The 20,099-nt window shown below is 42.9% G+C and overlaps 1 protein-coding gene across 1 annotated transcript in view; it reads left to right on the forward strand.

The window, feature by feature from the left end:
* LOC135486824 (uncharacterized) overlaps window positions 1–20,099 on the forward strand; it is a 51,844-nt gene that overhangs the window by 9,480 nt on the left and 22,265 nt on the right. Inside the window, exons 19-54 of the mRNA XM_064769926.1 lie at window positions 225–389; window positions 702–893; window positions 1,294–1,801; window positions 2,287–2,476; window positions 2,828–3,075; window positions 3,763–3,890; window positions 4,221–4,362; window positions 4,656–4,941; window positions 5,522–5,771; window positions 6,351–6,645; window positions 6,850–6,904; window positions 7,131–7,315; window positions 7,771–7,947; window positions 8,179–8,443; window positions 8,778–9,088; window positions 9,912–10,182; window positions 10,505–10,803; window positions 10,960–11,215; window positions 11,346–11,488; window positions 12,024–12,115; window positions 12,386–12,440; window positions 12,665–12,877; window positions 13,267–13,467; window positions 13,586–13,924; window positions 14,190–14,405; window positions 14,730–15,053; window positions 15,167–15,370; window positions 15,688–15,752; window positions 16,017–16,166; window positions 16,358–16,475; window positions 16,726–17,022; window positions 17,231–17,440; window positions 17,742–17,982; window positions 18,292–18,545; window positions 19,015–19,241; window positions 19,586–19,745. Of these exons, the coding sequence (XP_064625996.1) occupies window positions 225–389; window positions 702–893; window positions 1,294–1,801; window positions 2,287–2,476; window positions 2,828–3,075; window positions 3,763–3,890; window positions 4,221–4,362; window positions 4,656–4,941; window positions 5,522–5,771; window positions 6,351–6,645; window positions 6,850–6,904; window positions 7,131–7,315; window positions 7,771–7,947; window positions 8,179–8,443; window positions 8,778–9,088; window positions 9,912–10,182; window positions 10,505–10,803; window positions 10,960–11,215; window positions 11,346–11,488; window positions 12,024–12,115; window positions 12,386–12,440; window positions 12,665–12,877; window positions 13,267–13,467; window positions 13,586–13,924; window positions 14,190–14,405; window positions 14,730–15,053; window positions 15,167–15,370; window positions 15,688–15,752; window positions 16,017–16,166; window positions 16,358–16,475; window positions 16,726–17,022; window positions 17,231–17,440; window positions 17,742–17,982; window positions 18,292–18,545; window positions 19,015–19,241; window positions 19,586–19,745 (7,732 nt within the window). The remainder of the gene's footprint in view (window positions 1–224; window positions 390–701; window positions 894–1,293; window positions 1,802–2,286; window positions 2,477–2,827; window positions 3,076–3,762; window positions 3,891–4,220; window positions 4,363–4,655; window positions 4,942–5,521; window positions 5,772–6,350; window positions 6,646–6,849; window positions 6,905–7,130; window positions 7,316–7,770; window positions 7,948–8,178; window positions 8,444–8,777; window positions 9,089–9,911; window positions 10,183–10,504; window positions 10,804–10,959; window positions 11,216–11,345; window positions 11,489–12,023; window positions 12,116–12,385; window positions 12,441–12,664; window positions 12,878–13,266; window positions 13,468–13,585; window positions 13,925–14,189; window positions 14,406–14,729; window positions 15,054–15,166; window positions 15,371–15,687; window positions 15,753–16,016; window positions 16,167–16,357; window positions 16,476–16,725; window positions 17,023–17,230; window positions 17,441–17,741; window positions 17,983–18,291; window positions 18,546–19,014; window positions 19,242–19,585; window positions 19,746–20,099) is intronic.

Genomic DNA, 20,099 nt, shown 5'->3' on the forward strand with positions numbered 1-20,099 from the left:
TTCCCGATTGTTCCCAGTATACTCATGCGACAGAGGGGGCCACTCTCTTAGACAACACTGGTTTCCTCCTACTTTAAACAATCTGGGGCAATTTTTAATGTATAGTGCTAACAATGTCCTAGTTGACGCTCGCCTCTCAACTCGATATAATAAATGCCTCAACAAAAATTGGGGCATCACGTCCCGTGCGTCCGGTTCCGTTAGCATTTGTCTTCTTACTTCAGATCGTGGCACCATTTGCTGGGTCGATCATGTTGACCGATAACAGCTACGAAGTCAAGATCGAGGTGATCGGTGGATCTTTAGCTCGCAATGAAATCTTCTTGACCAATATCGCGCCAAACGACACCATCAAGAATCCAACGGATAAGGATTATGTTTTGAATCAAGTGAGTATGTCTGGGGTTTTTTGTGACTTTTACGCAGCGGCCAACTGAATTTCACTTTTTACATGTCGTTAAGGAGGATTGTCTCCAGATACACCGGCCTTCCAAAAAAGTAACAGATTTTCTGTATTGGGGGCAGTTCTTGGGTATGTCTGTGTACAGACATTCCAACCAGTGTCTCTGCACACTTTCAGATGGTGATCTGCGGCGTGCTGCATGTGCAAGGCAATTGCTACCTTTCGTTGCGTTATCAGATATCTATCTATTAAAGGGTGTATGTTACAAAGGCTGTTTTATCTGTTCTCTTGTTTGCAGGTTTATGCAGGCCAGGAGATTGGTGTTGCAATCCTGTCCAAGCGATGCGACAAGGCAACCAACCACATCCATTTTGCAATGAGGAAGACCATGCCACGAGGTGTTGTTGACCCAACCCGATACTTGGAACCAAGGCCGATACAAATTCCAACGTGGGTTTCGGTTTGTGACGATTATAAAATGGTGTATAAGGTTAGTTATTCAGTAGATCTTAATCTCTATCTCCACTTTGTGTTGTTGACCTGACGAGGTCGCTGGTGCTGATGACGAGGTCGCTAGTGCTGAAGTCGATACAACTGTCGGAATGGTCCTCAATGCACGAGTCATAGCTCTATAGAGGGCATGAGGCATCTGTACCAGCCAGCCGAGTCCCGGGAATCCCTTGTCATCTTGGACTGAAAAGCCTGTAAGACCTGGGTACAAGGCCCATGGCTGAACCAGTGCCATTTTCACTAAGTTGCACTTCAGTGACAATGCTGCTGGCTTGGTGTACCAACTTCTTCTGGCTCAACCTACAATCGTAAACTATCCGCATTTCACTGCAAATCATTTGTCCTCGTTCTGTAAAATAACAAGTTTGAATTCATTTCAGGGTCAAACCTTGGCTGCTGGCTCTATCATTGGTCTCGCAGGCAAGGCTTTGAAGGACAAAACGCCGCCAAGAAAACCGGCGCCAACGACGACAATGAAACCAAAAGCTGAAAACAAGCCTATCTCTCAAACGCAAAAGGAACTCCAAACTGAGCCCAGCTCGAGTTTTAACATGATGAAGGAAAAAGAAAGTCAAGGCAAATCCCCTAAGAAGACGCTCGGCTTCCCAGACTTCAAAGCTTTCGGAAACAAAGTCCTCAAGAAATTCAAACTACGCGATTTGAAGATGGGTGCCATTATTGCATTTTTGGACGAACTTGGGATGAAAGATAGTACAGTTAAAATGGCAAAGGTTATCAAGAGGATTAAGGAGCTTATTGACAGTAAGCCGTGCTTTAATCCGCATCAGTTGACGGATGACCAGCTTCGGCTGGAACTTGGCGACCGAAAGATGAAGACGACAGGGAATAGGAAGCAGATGATGCAGCGAATAGTTCAGGCTGATCAGAGTAAGTCGCCCTAAATACCAACCAAGTCATGAATGAGCTTTAAAGTAGCTTTATCCTGGCCTTCCAGTTGTGACATTTGCATCATAAGGCTAGGTTTCTATTGGACGGTCACCAGTTTCGGTTCTTTTTTTACATCTCCATTTGAGAAAAAATGGTTTTTACCAACCTATCTCCCCACCTTGAGAGGCTGGGTGGGGTTGTGAACAAAAAGTGAATGGTTACAAGTGACTATGTGAGCTGAAGGTAAACCCAGCCTAGACCAATGTTAGACCAATGGAAATTGTCATCAGACGCCGCAGAATCTTTCTCTATGAAAATGAGGAATGAATAGAATGATTTATTACGTGTTTGATCTCAGCAGAGGTCGTGTATGGCTCCGACACCTGGTTCTGAGTGTCCTTGAGCAAGGAAATTCATGTATGCTATCTTTAGATGTAAAGTGCTACTTTGACCTTGTGATGATGTCCTCTTGTTTTTATCTTTAGGATGTCCCCTCATGCAGCTGAGGATGCCCAAGAAGATGTACTGTACCTTCGATGACCACTGCATGGGAGTCCAGTGCTGTATGAACGTCAAAGTGGCCATGTTTACAAAGGCATTTAAAGCATATGCTCGCTTTGATCCATGCGACTTCAAGTTTGTACTCGGATTTGAGAACTGGAAGTATGAAATCAAGTTTCCGATTGATAAATTCTTCGGTAGGTTAAAATGTGGAACATGTGTTTTGGTCAATCTCCAATCAGCTTCTACAGAAGCGAATCACCACCTCCTTCTGGTAGCCACGAATTACTATAGATTTACTTCCAAACAATAGGCCACCTGGTTCTGAGTGTCCTTGTCCTTGCAACACCACCACCAAAGCCTATTGGTGGTGCTGTTGCAACAAGGGCCTTGATGGCTGAAACCTTAATAGAGAGGGTGTCCTTTATAGAGAGGGTGTCTTCTGAGGGAGGTTCCTATATAGGTTCCCCAGGCTGGTTAAAACAAGATACTAGATATGGTGATAAAGAATAGATTTTGTAAAAGAATTTCTATTTTCTTAGGTCATGAGAATGATATCGGTACCGGAATAAAGCTGGACCTGCTTGGTGGAATTGAGCTACGAGTACGGTACAAACTGGAAAAGACAGATTCCGAAGCCCTCGCCACCTTTGTTGCTGCTGTGTGCAAAGAGAATGACCCCAAGACCTGTCTTGTTGAGCTACCTCTGTTGGATGAGGCTGCTATTCCTCTGCCGCAGTGTTTCGAGAACGGAACCATTGTGTGGCCTGATGGTAAGTATTAACTCTGGATTCTTTGTTGGGTGCTTTCTATCGAGAGCTACAACAGGTGTTCATCTCGTTGTCATTGCTGTTACTTAAAAGGAGCCCCCTGCCAAGAGAAGGCTTTATGTTTTTTGTTTGTCCTTGCCATTCGAGTATTGAAGTCGACAACGTGAGCGCATCCTCAAACGTGACCGAGGATCAAGATGTCGGGACTGTACTGCATGACTGCATGGGTGTCCAGTGCTGTATGAATGTTAGAGTGGCCATCTTTACAAAGAGCGGCCATCTTTACAAAGAGCGGCCATCTTTACAAAGAGCGGCCATCTTTACAAAGAGCGGCCATCTTTACAAAGAGCGGCCATCTTTACAAAGAGCGGCCATCTTTACAAAGAGCGGCCATCTTTACAAAGAGCGGCCATCTTTACAAAGAGCGGCCATCTTTACAAAGAGCGGCCATCTTTACAAAGAGCGGCCATCTTTACAAAGAGCGGCCATCTTTACAAAGAGCGGCCATCTTTACAAAGAGCGGCCATCTTTACAAAGAGCGGCCATCTTTACAAAGGCATGTAAAGCGTATGCTCGATATTATGTCAAGTGAACCAATTGACGTCCAAAATGGATGCCCAAATGAGATACATGAAGCCTCTGTATCCGCAGATAAAAGATCAGTATTAAATGCATCGCTTCTCTTCACAGTGAACTGGGATGATTTCTTCAGCAAGGATGCAATCAAGAATCGTCTGAAAGAAGCTGGAAAGAAAGCTGCCAAGAGTGCCATCACATCTGGAGCGTCTCTCTTACTTGAACAACTTGGATTGCCATCGGTGAGTAGACCTTTATCCTGAAATATCATGGATTACCTATGGTGTGTAGGCGTCGATCCAGTGAGTAAGAGGTTTTCCTGAAATATCTTGGCCTACCATGGGAGGTTAGATGTCTACCCTCATTATCTTCGATTACCATTGGAGAGTAGATGTCTAAAACACCTCGGATTACCATTCATGAGTGGATGTCTATCCTCAAATACAGATAATGTCTATCATGAGTGATTGGATGTCTACCCATTAGAGAACGCTGTGCTGTGGCGCTTACTCATAGGAGCGCTGTACCAGTGATGGAACATGCTAAAGATATCTTTGCTTGTTCCTTTGCAGGGTCTGTTGAAAGCTACTGGCCCCTGCCCGCGGCCGAGCGAGATGACAACAAAGGTGCTGGACACAGAATTGGAGAAGAGGAAGCTCGCCACAAATGGCACGCGTGCTGAAAAGAACTTAAGACTGCGAGACGATGACTTTTGTAAGTTTTAATTTCACATGGACTGCCAGAAACTGTTTGATATTACAACAAATGTACTGTAAACACCTTCGGGTTCAATCCCAGGTCGATCTCAGTACACTTGTGTAACAGAAAGTATGACTCTCTACAGTGTTAGTTTCATCCGGGATCTCTGGTTTCCTTTACAAATGGCCCAATATTGTTCGTTGAGCTAATAGTGTCCAAGTTGACACGCAGCTTTCAACTCAATTTTTTTCAACCGGAAATAGTACACAGTCTGGTTGCAGCTTCTTTACATGCTTTATCTCTTTCAGCATGCTCTGTGATGGGAAAAGACTTCAAGCTTCTGCCCATCCCGGACGGCCTAGTCAACAATACCTATTACTCAATCTCCGATAACTGTATGAGATTTGATGCTTGCGTCGATTTCAAGATCCCGCAGATCGACTATACGAAGGCATTCCGGGCGTATATTGACCTCGACATGTGTAACTACGAGATAAACATTGGATTCGAGTTGTTCAAAGTCAACATCGTGATTTTCACCTATCCCTGGGGGACGGATAGGCAACTTAATATCAGCGACAATGTTATTATAAAGTAAGTGGATGTCCGATTAACGCAGACCAGGCAGGTCAAAAGTTTAATGCGAGATAAAGGTCCTTTCACGTCCTTTTAACCAACAACCTGTGATGGGATAATATGTCGACATGTAATGGTTGTATTGCTATATGTGACCCATCACATCAAAACCAGGTGCATGCTGCTCTGAGCTTGACCGGTTGAGATGGACTGGTTGTTCATTTCACTGTTGTCTGCCTTTTGTGAAATCTCAGTACATAAATTTCTCCCATTATCTCCTGGTAACTTGTTTCAGGCGTATTTTCTGTGCGACATTAAGACCTTGCTTTGCTATGATGGATCACGTATTGTCATTGAGGATCTGATTTCAAATCAGGTTGAGAGATAATGGTATTAGCAATTGAGGAGTTAAGCGATTCCTAGACCCAACAACCCAGTTTGTATATACCTCTACAAAAAGGCTGTGTCTTAGCTTCAAAGTAATACCACTGATAAAAGCTAGTTGCTTATTTGCACATAGTGATAAGCTGAATTGTACTTCATGCACTATTTTGCTCGTGGTTCTGATTTCGTTATGATGTTTTGGCTTCTGCTCCAGTTATAACATCGACAAGAATGATGAGAAGAAAATCTTCATTGTCACCTTGGGGATCAAGATTTGTACAGACGCGGACTGCATCGTTGACGTCACTCTCCTGAAAAAGAAGACGATCCTGCAGCCGTTCTGTAATGAGAACTTCACGGCTTCGCTACCAGGCAATGGTTCAATCAGTGGGTTCCTCCAAGCTATGGGCGGGGAGATGTCCATGGCTGCTTTTAATGTGATTCTGAAGCAGTTTAAACTTGACGTAAGTTTGTTCAGATATTGAAAATCAATCATGACAAGAATGTGACTTCTCATGAAGAGCTCTCCAGGGTTCTCGTGAAGAGCTCTCCAGGGTTCTCATGAATAGCTCTCCAGGGTTCTCGTGAAGAGCTCTCCAGGGTTCTCATGAATAGCTCTCCAGGGTTCTCGTGAAGAGCTCTCCAGGGTTCTCGTGAAGAGCTCTCCAGGGTTCTCATGAAGAGCTCTCCAGGGTTCTCGTGAAGAGCTCTCCAGGGTTCTCATGAATAGCTCTCCAGGGCTGTCAACCTGTCTGGTTGACCAAAAAAACAAGTGTACTGCCAAATTTTAAGAACGTCTGTGTCCTTATTCCAGAGGCTGTCCTGTAACAGAGGTGTCCACAAGGAGAGGTTCCACTGTACTTGCGTAAACCTTTTTGTAACAGGAAACTCTCATCGCAAATCACACGCGAACACATCGAAGTCAAGTTGGAAATTTGATGGGCATGTACTTTTATCACCAAGCCGGGGGGTTATTCGACTTTGGTCAGAACAGATGCCTGGGACCAGATGATAGTTTTGATTCCTTGTGCCTTATTTTCCAGGAAGTTCTTCTGGATGGACAATGCGTCATGCCAACAATGGCTCCTGATTCGTGCCCTTGGACACTCAACCTCGACTTCCTCCCAGCCCCCGTCAAGAAACTCCTAAACTGTAAACTTGCCGACAATTGCTTCGGAATCGATTGCTGTATAGAACTCCCCTTCAAGCTGCCGCTGGTTAAGGAACCGGTGTATAAGAATATCAGGACGTTCTTCCAGTTTGAGCCATGTAACTTCACCTTCGAAGCCGCGTTCGGCCCATGGAATTACAAAACGAAGCTGATTTCTTATGACTGGGGTAAGTATCATTGAGGTATCATAAAGTTATGTTTACATTGCAAAGTGACATCTGGGCTGAAATACAACTTGTTTTGGTGGTCTTTGACCATAAACCTTTGGTCATCAATTGTCTCTACTAATCATGCTAATTCACCATTTGGCAAAGAATTTCTTTCTTTCAGTACAATGATCGCCATATATTTTACCCCTTTTACTTTTTCAGGGAAGAAAACCAGTCTGACCATTGGATCAGGGGACCCACCGCCGATTGATATCAGGTAATAAGCATTCTCCTTCTCATAACTGGAGGACGGTAATAGCAATTTGGGTCATTTTCAGGCTACTTTGTTCGTTGGTGATATGTCCAATAAAGTAGCCCACAAATCGGCTTGACAGCTGGCAGAAGGTGCATAGCGTGAGTTTAATTTTATTGAAAACCGCTGTTGGAAGGTGCAGATTGCGAGTTTGAAATACTTTCTACGTTCTCATTCCTCCGTTTTCCAGTTTCATCATCGACAAAGACGACGCTGCAAAATCGTTCATTCTGAGTTTGAACGTGACCGTCTGCCTAAACATCGATGGCACCCAGATTTGCATTCCAGATGAGAATGGATTCCAATTGATGGATAAGATGGTTGTACCACTGTGTGACGCAAATGCCATGGCGGGAATCGTTGCCAAGTTTAGAAGTAGGTATAAACTGAGAGTGGCAGTGATGTTTCCCTGCATGCTAAGGTTCTCTAGTAGATTCACATTGCACTGCATCCCAATGCATATAATACTTTCTGTATCAGAAGCCAGTATTGAACTGCATGATGACTTCTTTTGCTTGTAGAAAACACCTTTCATTTGTTGAGGAGCCAGGAGGAGTGGCATAGGTATGGTGCCTCGGGTTTCTGACTAGCTGTCAGGAGGTTCCTGGTTTGATCCCAGCTGTTGTTGTGAGACTCTATAAACTTGTCTCTTTGCCTAACTCCACCCAGGTCTTTAAATCGGTGACCTGTCGAAAATGCTCAAGTTGTAATGCTGATTTAGCAGCCCATCTGAGTTCTATTGAAATGTTTCAGCTCCGACCACTCCATCTAATGGTCAGGTTGAAAAATTCTCCAATCACAGGTCTTATTTCAAATTTTCATTTTTCCAGACACGTCTATCAAAGATTGGGCCAAGACGCAAGGAATTCAAATCGGGAAGAAGCTGGCTGCAGCCGGTATTGACCAGCTCTTGACCGAACTTGGCATCAAACCATATCTGAAGACAACTGGGCAGTGTGATTCTTCACGTGCACCTTATGCCCCAGCTGTCAATGGGTGGAAAAATGGTACGTATCTTTCTCACCATCCGTGGTCCCTAGCACCTGAGTGTCTATTCCCGGGCAGAGATCCTACAAAGGTGGAGAGTAGCCAATTGCGGACTCCATTACACAAGCAAAAATCCAATTGGGTTACGACACCAGTAATGATATGATCGCTGATAACTAACTGTGATATTCATGGTCATGATGACCACCAATTTTCAACTCTTGCCTGACGTTTTTCTCTTCTTGTTTCAGACTGTCCTAAAAGTATCTTCAAACTCCCAAAGCTGCCAAGTTGGGTTTCCTGTCATCTTGTTGACACCTGCTCCGGCATTGAGTGTTGCGCCGATGTGGACTTCTACGGAATGTACACCCATTCGTTTACGTTTTATCTCGTTCTCGATACCTGCGACTACGTGTTTAAGACTGGCTTTGAGAATATCAACTTCAACTATACCTTGTTCACCTATGACTGGGGAAAGCAGGAAAAGCTCAACTTGATGGATATATTCAAAATCAGGTAACTGTTTTTTCTCTTGTTTAATCATCTTCTTTAAATGATTTAGTCATAGTGATCTGGTGTCGTCACCGGAGGGTCTGTGCCTTGGCTAGGTAAAAATCCCACATCTCTCTCTGTTAATATGCAATGTTGATAGTGGTGTCTGAAACTCAGTGGTTTGTGAAAAAGATCTGCCCTTATGGAGGGAAAAAAGCTGATGGAAAGAAAATTCATATTCCGAAATCTTGAAAAATACTTTTTTTTAAAAAAGTTTGGCGAAAGGCATGAAAAAAGTTTGGCGAATGGCAAAATAGAGGCATGAAAATTTAACGGTAATTCGCGTTTTTGTCTTCAGTTACTCCATCGGTAGAATTCGAGAGAGGAAGAAGTTCATCCTGAATGCAGATCTTTGTGTATCGTTTGGCAAAAATGATGTTTGCGATATGGAGCTAAAGATGTTGGAAGACACGGAGGTCCCACAATTTCTGTGCGACATGTCTGCAAACTTCTCTCTTCCGAGTGGCATTTCTGTGAAAGAGTTCATGAAGGAACAGGGTGGAAAACTCGCCGGTCAGGCACTGGATGCTGCATTGAGGGCCCTGGGACTTGGGGCATTCATTGGCGGAACTGGACTTTGCCCCAATAAGGGAATGCCTATACAAAACTGTAAGTTGGTTGTTGTTTTGATGTGAAAGTGCTAATGCTAATGCTAATGCTAATGCTACACAGGCTAAAATATCCGTCATAGAATCTATGACTGGAGGATGATCAATGACAGAAGATAATCTATAACATAAGATAATCTATAACATAAGATAATCTATAACATAAGATATAGCTGCGCTTACACCACGAAATATTGGTGGACCAATTGCACTTGCACCACCACATTGCCGCGACAAATTGGTTCGGCAATCCATTGCCGATACAAATTGCCGAGCGAATTTGTCCCACCAAGCTTGATGGTCCAAATTCGCCCGGCTTGTTAAAAGCTCGGCTTTGTCGTGGTGTAAGCGGAAATGGATCGGCAATTAGCTAGTTAGATGGTTCGGCTCCAGGCGGCGCTTTCGAAATGGCGCTTTCTGCCTAGGCTTTCTGCGTTCTGCTTATTGTTTGCGCGCCATCTGTAGCCGGATTTTATAACTAGCTGCAGCGCTGGTGTAAGCGCTTGGTGGATTTTCGATGGTGCGGCATTGGTTCCCGAACCAAGATTGGTGGTCCATTTTCAGGTGGTGTAAGTGCGGCTATAATCTATAACAGAAGATAATCTATGACAGAAGATAATCTATGACAGAAGATAATCTGTAACATAAGATAATCTATTACATAAGATAATCTATGTCTGGGTTGGAAGAAAATCTATGTCCAATGATAATCTAGGACAGAGTTCCTCCTTCCGACCGACCAGTCTGTCAGACTTATCTGATGTTTATTCTAACCCTGAAAATCCTCTCCTGCTTGCATTAAGATTCAAAATCTGTCCTTTCAGCATGTCCGTACATCGACAAATACAACATCAGCCTGCCAACTCTCCCGGACAGCATCAGCTGTGCCATTAACTACCAGTGCCTCGGTGTCGAGTGCTGCGCCAGCATGGACCTTGGTTTCCTGCAGAGAAGCTTCCGAGCCTGGGCAATCATCGACCCGTGTGACTACAAACTCTCCGTTGGATTCGAGGGCTTGGAATTCAACTTGACGCTGTTTACTTACGATTGGGGCAGGGAGGAAAAAGTAAAACTTGGGGATTATATGGCTATTGTGTAAGTCAATACGTTTTTTTGCATTCTCGTAAAATTTGGCAGCATGTGGTGGTCCAGATGGAATTTTGTGGTGAGTTCAAAATTATTGATATTTTAGGCAGATTACAGTCCAACCGAGAAGACAGATCACTCTAAGCTGCCACAAAAACATCCTGTCCAAAGTTTGGAAAGTATTTTTTTCCCATCTGGTATTTTCCAAAGACTTTTGGATAATTTGTAGTACACAAGCTTTGAAACCGATGTCCATTGATTTTTAAAAATTTCTAGCCCAGGATCAAGTCATTTTGATCTATAATTTTCAATACTCATATTTCCTATTCAGATTTTCAATTGGGAAGTCAAAGACCAACTACAAAATCAATCTGGCTGTCACTGCCAACATTCCCGATTTTCCACCGATGGACATAAAAGTGTTGACCAACTACGAATTTCCAATCCCCTTCTGCGATCCCAATGCCACCTTTGTTCTGCCATATAAAAACTGGGACGATTTCAAGAAGGATGTGGGAGGACAGGCTGGAGATTATGCGTGGAAGGCAGCGCTAAAGTTCTTGGGGCTACAGAATATTGTGGATGGGAATCTGTGCACATTGGCACCAGTTGCTCCGAATAATTCTGCAAGTAAGTATGTATTAATTTTCCTTGATCTTCCTTGATCAATACCAAACCTTTTGATTTAGAGTCCGAAGCAGTATAATTGTTGACATTATAATGCATGTTATCTTTCAGTTCTTTGAACTTTATCTCCTGGTTATCACCTCTCCTTCTCAATTCCAGTCTGCCCTCATCTCAAGATGCCCAAACTTCCGAAATGGGCGCAATGTACCTTCGATGAGATGTGCTTCGGAATCGAGTGTTGCGTGGAGTTGGACTTCAAGGTCACGAAGAAGTCTTTGAAAGCCTGGGCGATCGCCGACACCTGTGATTACGCAATCTCTGCAGGATTCGAGAAGTTTAGCTACAATAAGTCACTTGCCTCGAGTTTCTGGGGACAGGAGATGATCATTGATGTGTCAGAATATTTTAGGATTTTGTAAGTATTGTGTTTGTTTTTTCACTTTCATGGAAATATGATGTAAATTAAGGTTAAAGCTGCAAATTGGCACAAAGGTTTATCTGTTTCAAGTACTATTCTGACATCTCATTTCTTCACATCGTTCCAGCTTCACTGTGGACAAGGATACCCCGAAAAAAATGTTGAAGTTTGATCTGAACATGGCAATGATGTTAGACCAAGTTGTCGATTATAAAGTCCTCGACAATTTTGAAATGCCACAGCCTTTTTGTAACCCAGACTTTGATCTTGGTAAGTAAAGCTTCTTTGTTCTTGGTTTTCTGCCAAGTAGAATGACTAGTCGTCTGTAAGGGTGAAATTGATTATCGGTATTGAAAATAAAAGCTTTTGGATATTCCGTTCATGACAATTGACATTTTGAAGGGATACTTTAAAATTTGAAACCTTCATTTGATAAAATGCATATAAGATCAAGGTGTGCCAGCTAATAAGGTAATGGCCTCCAACTTGCATAAGGATGCCACAGAGCCTCAGAACTTTGTGGTCAGGGTGGTGTCCTTTGGTCAGTATTCCTCTCTATTCTTCATCAGGGTAACTGGCGTTAGGATGCCACAGAGCCTCAGAACTTTGTGGTCAAGGTGGTGTCCTTTGGTCAGTTACGATTCCTCTCTATTCTTCATCAGGGTTAGCACTCCAGCTCCACATTCACATCGAGTAGATTCTCGTAAGCCTATTCTGTGATCTCAACTTCTGGGCCAGTCTTCCCGATCCTTATCAAAGTAACATAGTTAACCTGTTTTGACAATGTTGAGATTTCCAATTTCAGGTGGAACAATATCGGACTTCAAAGAACAGGCGGCAGATAACTTCAAGGGAATGGTGACAGAGCAGATCCTCAAAAGGATTGGATTGAGCATGGTAGGAATGATTCTGCCAAAGTTTGAACACAGCAGTGCCTCTAAAGCATTTTTTATTGAGTTGTTCATGTGATACATATTAAGGTGATAGGCTAAGAAATCGAAAAATGAATCTAAACTGAAGTACCCTGTAGTTTGTGTCGATCATATGTCCTTTATTAGCTCAAACTGGAGATTATATTCGCTAATGAAAATATAACTTCACTGTGTTTCGCATTGAGGGTTGTTTTGTATGCACAGATTTATTCTAGATTTTCATTCCATTTTGCAGGATTTCTTTGACATGTCCGCCTGCCCCATATCTGAGAATGCAGTCTCATCAAGCTGTAAGTTTCCAAACTGCTGCACTTAAATGAAAAGTGTGGTCCCAACTACAAATTAAAATTTAATGGAAGTGCTCAGTAAATGGGCCAAAATCGGTGTCCTAATAAAGCAGGTTTCACTGGACCGCATACTGGAGGATAGGTGCAGCTTTCAAATACTTCTCCACAGCTATCAGTACATGTATTGGTTTTCACAGTACTCCTACAAAATGTCTCATTATTTTCAGCATGTCCTCATTTCTCAGTCCCCTCCTGGCTCCCAGATAACGTGCGCTGTCAAGTCCAGGAAAACTGCTTGGGCATGACCTGCTGTGTAACCTTGAAGGTTCTTTCCTTTGAATACACGTTCAAGGCCCGCGTCTTCTTTGATCCCTGCAACTACACATTCAACGCCCAAGTCGAGAATTGGAAATACCAGAAATACATCTTTGAAAATTTCGGTAAATTTTGCTGCCGATGACTCGTAGCGGCAACCAAATTATGGAGATTATATTCTGTGGTTGCTGAAAATGGGATGCATGGTCTTCGTGGACATGCATTGTGACACGTGCTACTGCTTGGTGTGATGACCTCTCTGGCCACAGGTCATGGTCAGAGTGACATCTAGTCTATTCATTTTTCCTCAATGTTGAGCTCTTGGAAGCGGCTACTGGTCAGATTTGTTTGAAATTAGCTTTTTCGTTTTGCTAGATATTGTAATAGGAATCTTAAATAGTAATTATTATAGTAATCTTGACCCGCTCCTTCCCAATTTAGACTCTGTTGAGCACTGTGTCTTTGGGGTACTTGAGAGGCCTAACTTTACTGACTGTCCTCAATTATGTTGTAGGTTTTGATCGTGAGGTGATGATCTTCAATGCCCTTGGCTTGAGGTTCAAGTTGGTGAGCGGAGGCAAAGGTGACCTGTTGGTGACCTTGGACATCAAGGTGTGCATGGACGGCCAGTGTTCTAAGCCGTTTAACCTCCTCGATGGCACTCGGCTGCCCTTACCGTATTGCTCAGAAGATGGAACTATAGTTTGGCCAAAAGGTAGGAATCTGTCACGACATAACTTTTGATTTTTCTATTTAGACGATACATTTCCGTGAAGGTGTATATTTGATGTTATCCAATATAATACCAAGTATTTTGAATTTTTCTTTTGTAGTGAAGCCTTCCGCCGAAGAAATGAAGCAGTGGCTGTCTCAGAAGAGCAAAGATGCGGTCACCGATCTAATTGGCCTCGGACCGAAATTTTTCCGAAGTGAAGTTTGCGCGGTACCTGCCAATACGACTTGTCCATATTTCAAATTGCCAAATCTGCCTGAGAGTATCAACTGTGTGTTGAGTTCCTATTGTACCGGTGTCGAATGCTGTCTGGACGTCGATTTGAAAGTTGCAAGTTGGTCTTTCAAAGCGTGGGCTCTGCTTGATCCGTGCGATTTTGTCTTCTCTTTTGGATTTGAGAATTGGCACTTCAATAACACACTTTTCAGCTACAGTTGGGGTAAGTTGTATAATCAGCCTGGGGTTTCTTAACTAAAGGATACCAACACCTAACTAGTGCTAACGACTACCGCCTACCGGTAATCATGTTGACATAAATCACATCTCGGAGCATCTTGATATCAAAATTTTCTTGGGGGAAGGCCCCTATTCCCTGTGACCCTACGGCAGACCCTCTCTGAAAAAATGACTGGATCTGCCCCTGACTAAATTGATATGAACTAACTTGAAATACTCATTATTTTATTCTATCCATCTTTCCACAGGCACACCTAAAACAATAGATATTGCTGGGGCTATCAGTGTGACATATACTATCGATAAAACGGCCGACAACAAGAACTTTGAGATGAGCGTCAGCTTCTCTGTGAGGGCGAAAGACGACCTCATTATTCCAGAATTCCAACTACTAAAGAAAGCGCTCATTCCGATTCCATTCTGTAACCAAGAGGGCGGAAAACCTGTCCTTGAATGGGCAACGCGTAAGTTCGAATCGTAGGATAGACCAACGATACTATGCAATCATTGCTGAATGTACAGCGAATATCCAATTTGAAATTCCTTGGCCTTTCTTGGTTAGCTTCTCTGTGCGTGGGCGTACAATGACTTCATCAGTCAAAATTTCAAACTACTCTCGAAATTCCTTTCTGTGATCAAAAGGAAACTGTCCTGGAATGGTTCTTAAAGACTTGGTATTTATCGCTAAAACTAAACCAGCTTAACCTGGTTCAGTAATTATTACAAAAAACATAAAAATATTGTTATCGACGCCGAATGATGATGGATAACTTTTGTCTGTTTTTCAGCGGATGAAGTTTTCGATTCGGCTAGTGGGATCATTCTCACCCGTCTTGGCCTGGACGCAAATCTGCTCTATGGGTCTGGCTGCCACGAGGTCAATAACACTAACACCAAGACATGTCCGTACTTCACCCTGCCGGCGCTTCCGAAACCCGTGTCTTGCGTCATCAGCGACAAGTGTACGGGAATCGAATGCTGTGTGACCTTGGATCTGAAGGTCGTGAAGAGGTCATTCAAGGCCTGGTTGAAAATCGACCCATGTCTTTTCACATTTTCTATCGGATTTGAGAAATGGACTCTAAATGTGACACTTTTGAATTTTGCTTGGGGTAAGTTATTTATTTTTTGGGTAATGATCAATATCATTGTGCACTATATGTTGAACATTTAAGAAAACCTCGGATCTAGTTGTTTTTTTAAATTTGGATGTCTCTTCTTACAGGTGTTGAAAAGACAGAAAAAATTGGCTCAGCAGTGAATATGAAATACATCGTGGACAAGACCGTGGACCAGCGTGACTTCCTCTTCACTCTCAAGGTTGACCTGTGCTTTGATGATATCTGCGCCGATGATATCTCAATTTTGAATGCAGTAACAGTGCCGATACCTTTCTGTAATACGGATGGAAGTTTCCAATGGCCTTCCAGTAAGTCTATTCAGAATAAACTCATCCTGTGTTACATTGGTAGATGTGGGGCCCAGATTCAAACTCGAAATCCTCGTCAATTTCAAAGATTTGAAGCTGTGCTGCTTGTACCGAGTAATTCTAGATAATTAGCATATCAAGAGATCATGGAAATCGAGTAAACTCAGAAATATTTGTGTCAATTTCCAAAAAAATTTGTGGATGAATATGCAACTTCTGTGTACCTTTTTACCAAGTGAAGTTATCGCTTCGGTTCCCGTTTGCTGACCTTGCTTTCCCGTCAACCAATTGCTTGATTGGTTATAATTTCTTTTCAGTTTCTGTTAATGGCTTGGCGAAGGCTGCCAGCGGGCTTGTGCTCAACCGCCTTGGTGTGGCAATGGTATGTATAAAATAATTATGCAAATTGGAATAGTCTTCCAAAAGGAATACTTTCATTATCCAAAATGATTAATTTGATTGTCCAAAATGATGGTCAGACTCCAGAAGAATGATGTTATCAGAAAAATATATGGTGATTTAAGATATTGTCTCAACTGTGTCTGGATATTTTTTGAACAGTTGTAGAGCTGGCAGATGACACTGTTGACAATACCATGATTGAATAAAATGACAATAGAAAATTGATCGCATGCATCTTTTCCAGGACGAACTCTTTGGAGAGGAATGCACACCACCTCAAGACAACTCTGACACTTGCCCAAGTTTCAAGCTGCCATCATTGCCCAGCGCTGTCAAATGTAGATTGACCGACTTCTGTACTGGCGTTGAGTGCTGTGCTACTTTGGATCTGAAGGTGAGAAATTGAACAATCGTCAAGTTCTGTAAACACAAATTTCTGACGCCTTTTAATTTTTGCAAGTCACAAAAATTTCTACAAAAAAATACATTTAGAAGATATGAATTCAGGTTCAAATGACCAACTGTCAAAAATTTAAAAAAGGAAATTTTGATGTGGTAACAAAAATTCAAACTTTCTTGTTCTAGGTTGTTTCGCGGAACTTCAAGGTTTGGGCGATGATTGATCCATGTCAGCTGTCGCTTTCCATTGGATTTGAGCGAGAATACTTCAATATGTCGATTGGAAATGGATTGTATAAATGGGGTGAGTAAGACTATCATCTCTCTCTCTCTCTCTCTCTCTCTCTCTCTCTATCTCTCAGAAACATGTTGCTACTGGTGTGGAACCATCAAGAAAATGAAATAGGGGTACTTTTTTAAAAAAAATCAAAAAACTTTTTGAAAGGGATTTGACCTTGATAGCTGAAAACTCTGCAATAGAAGGGGTAATTTGTCCAAAGTCCCAGGATGGTGGTAAAAATTTGGTAATCCTTGATGTCTGTTCCTATTTTCAGGCGAGACGAAAACGTTAACGATCGGCAATATCAACATTCGCTACAGCGTTGACCACTCGCCCGACGATGGCAAGTTCATACTGACGCTCGACGTGGAGTTGTGCTTGGAGGGCAGCTGCGTGACCTTGAACATCCTTAAGGGCGTGCAGATTCCCGTGCCATTCTGTCATAACAATGGAACGATCAGTTGGCCGCAGGATCTGACGATGAAGACCATCCTGATGAATATAATTGGTGTTTCTTCAGACTTTTTCAAGAAGCCGGCATGCGTTGCTCCACTACCTGAGCCGACTAAGAGTAAGTTATTGTTGATAATAGCAACAATCGACTGAGATTCAGCCCACAACCCCTTGATATGATTGCATGTTCGACACCCTAACCGGTGTGATGTCCTCCACGTAAATGTGCACAGTTGAAAGAAGCTAGTCACTGGCAATAAGTCTCAGTGTAAGCCTCTTTGACTTCACAGAAGTTTGCACTTTTGAACATTTTTTCCTCTTTGTAGGTTGCCGTGCTGTGAGCCTGCCTGCAATTGCCCAGTCCGCGTGCAAGCTGACCGACAGCTGCATGGGAGTACAGTGTTGTTTTGATTACGACTTTAGAGTGAGCCGGTTCCAAGCATACGCTTTCTTCGATCTCAACTACTGCATAAACAAGCTCTCATATGGACTTGAAAACAAAGTCTGGACATTTACAATGATTTCGTTCGGGTTTGGTAAGTCAGATGTAACTCTCTTAGCAGCCTATGCTCTCCAGAGGAGTGTTAACAACTTTCATCCACCGTCTTCTGTCCCTGGCGATCCTCTCCAGGTCCTGCCACGAGTGACCTATGGTCTTGTCACTCTCGAGGTCCCATTGCCAGCTGTTCCTGGATCATCCCCTTTTTCTCTTCCCCGGTAGGTTCCATGTCAGAGCGTGACGCATGATGCTGGATCAGGCTGTCTCCTCAGTGATCCAGCTCCAGTGTCGACTCAGAGTATCTTGATCTCAACTGGTCTCAATTTGTTCTTTTCCAGGAGTTGAGCACACGCAAAACATTGGCGATGAAATGACCTTGACCTACACCATCTGGGACAACATCAATCGTTTCACAGCCAGCTTGAAAGTCAGCATCTGCTTATCTAGTAGCGACTGTTTTGAGAAAGTTCTCTTGGACAAGACGGACTTCACGAAGCCTGGTTGTTCAAGACGCAGGCGAGCGGCACTTCCGTATCATCATCCAGAGAGGAGAGCATTGAGGTCAAAATCAGTGGATTTGTAAGTCATAAAATCCTTTTTTTAATGGCGGAATACTAACCCCTCTCAATATGAGGGCCGTGTATTTTTTGAAATATGAAAGTCAAAAGGTTTTTGAAATTGCATGTACTTGATAATCACAACCCAATCACTTCTGGATAACTTGGGTTCGAAAACCAGAAAAATTTGGTTTGCGGAATATTTTCAGGAAAATATTGTGCCGCTCCTAGAGTGGCCCTGTCTAGATCCCAACAGTACCAACAATCACATCAGATTGCACTCTAACAGAGGACTACTGTCTCAGCCTCTGAATATTTGTTGATGTTTCAGGAACAAGCTTGATGATACCCCTGATGACGACATTGATGTTATCGTCAAGAAAATGCAGGCGGAGAACAAAACCGTGGCAGAAATTAAGGCGTATTTTATGAATGCAGCCGCTTCACGACAGAAACAAGGCCTGGTGGTTAATGACAAGGCCCCTGCGGGTTATAGGTCGAGGATGACATCAATTGCCGGGACAGGTGCAGCCAGTTTCATGAGCGGAAACCGTGACCCTTCAGGGAAGTTTGATATTAAAGGAGGTAAATATTACTAGCATAAAAGGGGAGGAGGTGTTACATAGGAAAACTAGATAGAAGAGAATCAAACCCATGAGCTCTTGATCTGAAGTTTGGTGTCCCAACTGTGCACTACACCACTGCATTCCTTTGTGGGCAAGGGGGAACAGGGCAAGGGGAACAGCTCCCCTTTTCAAAAAAATCTTTGATTTTGATCGTGAAATAACACAGTTCTGAAAGACATCCTGAAAACTAATCGCAAAAATCCTTTAATTTTTGGAAAGCGTCCCTTCTTGGGCAAACAAATACCAACTGGAAATCCTGTGATCCCCTTTGTGGTGATAGTCTTTTTCCTTGGACAAGGTGGTTCTGACGGATCATGCTTGCCTCAGAAATGTACAATAACATTAAACCAGCTGGTTGCATACACGGAGTATCTCTACAGCGCCTTCTATCCTACACTGTAATAATGATGACCTCAATAAAATTTCAGCTGACAAGATCACGGAAATGTTGGGCTCTGTGACGGGGATTATTGGCCGAGCTGCTGAGGCTTTCACCCCCGGTGCCGGGCTAACACAAGCTGGACTAGAGCTTCTTGGTGCTCAGTTGGCCGATATGACAGTCGGGGATATCGAGGCAATGTTGGACACGCAGAATCTCGATCCGGTTGTTGTGATCCTACTGATGAAGGACTTGAAGGAATTGTTTGTTGCAATTGTAAGTGTGCTGGGTTTGTGGGGTATTTAGTGAGTATTTATTGAGTATTTGTGGGGTACTTGTGGAGCAAATACCTCCATGCTTGAGTATTTACCTTTTTCTTGCATATTCATCAGTTTCTTGGTGTTGTTGATCACATTTTGTGGAGTCTGGCACCCGAAATATCCTTATTAGATTTCATTTGGTTCTCAAGTCCTAGAATAGGAGTTGAAACTGTATATGCTAATGCTGAATGAAAACTATGCCAAAAATATGCAATTTCACAGTCTTGAAACAAAATGGCCACAAATATTTCCTTGTCACAGTATAGCTGCCATTACCATCCCTTTACACCTTTTCTTCAGTATAACGAACTTGTCGATGCATTCCTTGCTGCGATGGATGGTGAATTCTCGGCCCTCGATGTTACGCTCAAAGGCGATTTCAGCTGTCCCAAGAAATTCGTAAAATTCTTCGAGTACAAGCAGTTCTTCATGGTGGGAGGGCTTGTCCCAATGACATTTAGTAAGTGGATTGAATACAAGCAATACTTCATGTTTGCAGCGACGTCTGCTTATTTTGACAAAATATTTTGTTGCAGCACAGAAATATCGCTCTGGTGTTTACCATGATCAAATTCCATTCAAATATTTAGTCTTGCAATTTAGATTTTGAGAAAGTATGTCTGATAGACTTCTTTGCCCAGCGAGTTGGTTTCCTCAACAACTTCACAAGGCGGACCGATATTTCTGGTGCGGTACTTCATTACATCCGATGCGTCATTTTGCATGCCACGACAGACCGAAATGCCAGTTTTGTGACATCCTGACGCAGTGCACTATAATGCCTGAAACAACACAAGGCGTTACATTGCAGCCG

The sequence above is a fragment of the Lineus longissimus genome, chromosome 4 (assembly GCF_910592395.1).
Source record: "Lineus longissimus chromosome 4, tnLinLong1.2, whole genome shotgun sequence".
NCBI classification, from domain to species: Eukaryota; Metazoa; Nemertea; class Pilidiophora; order Heteronemertea; family Lineidae; genus Lineus; species Lineus longissimus.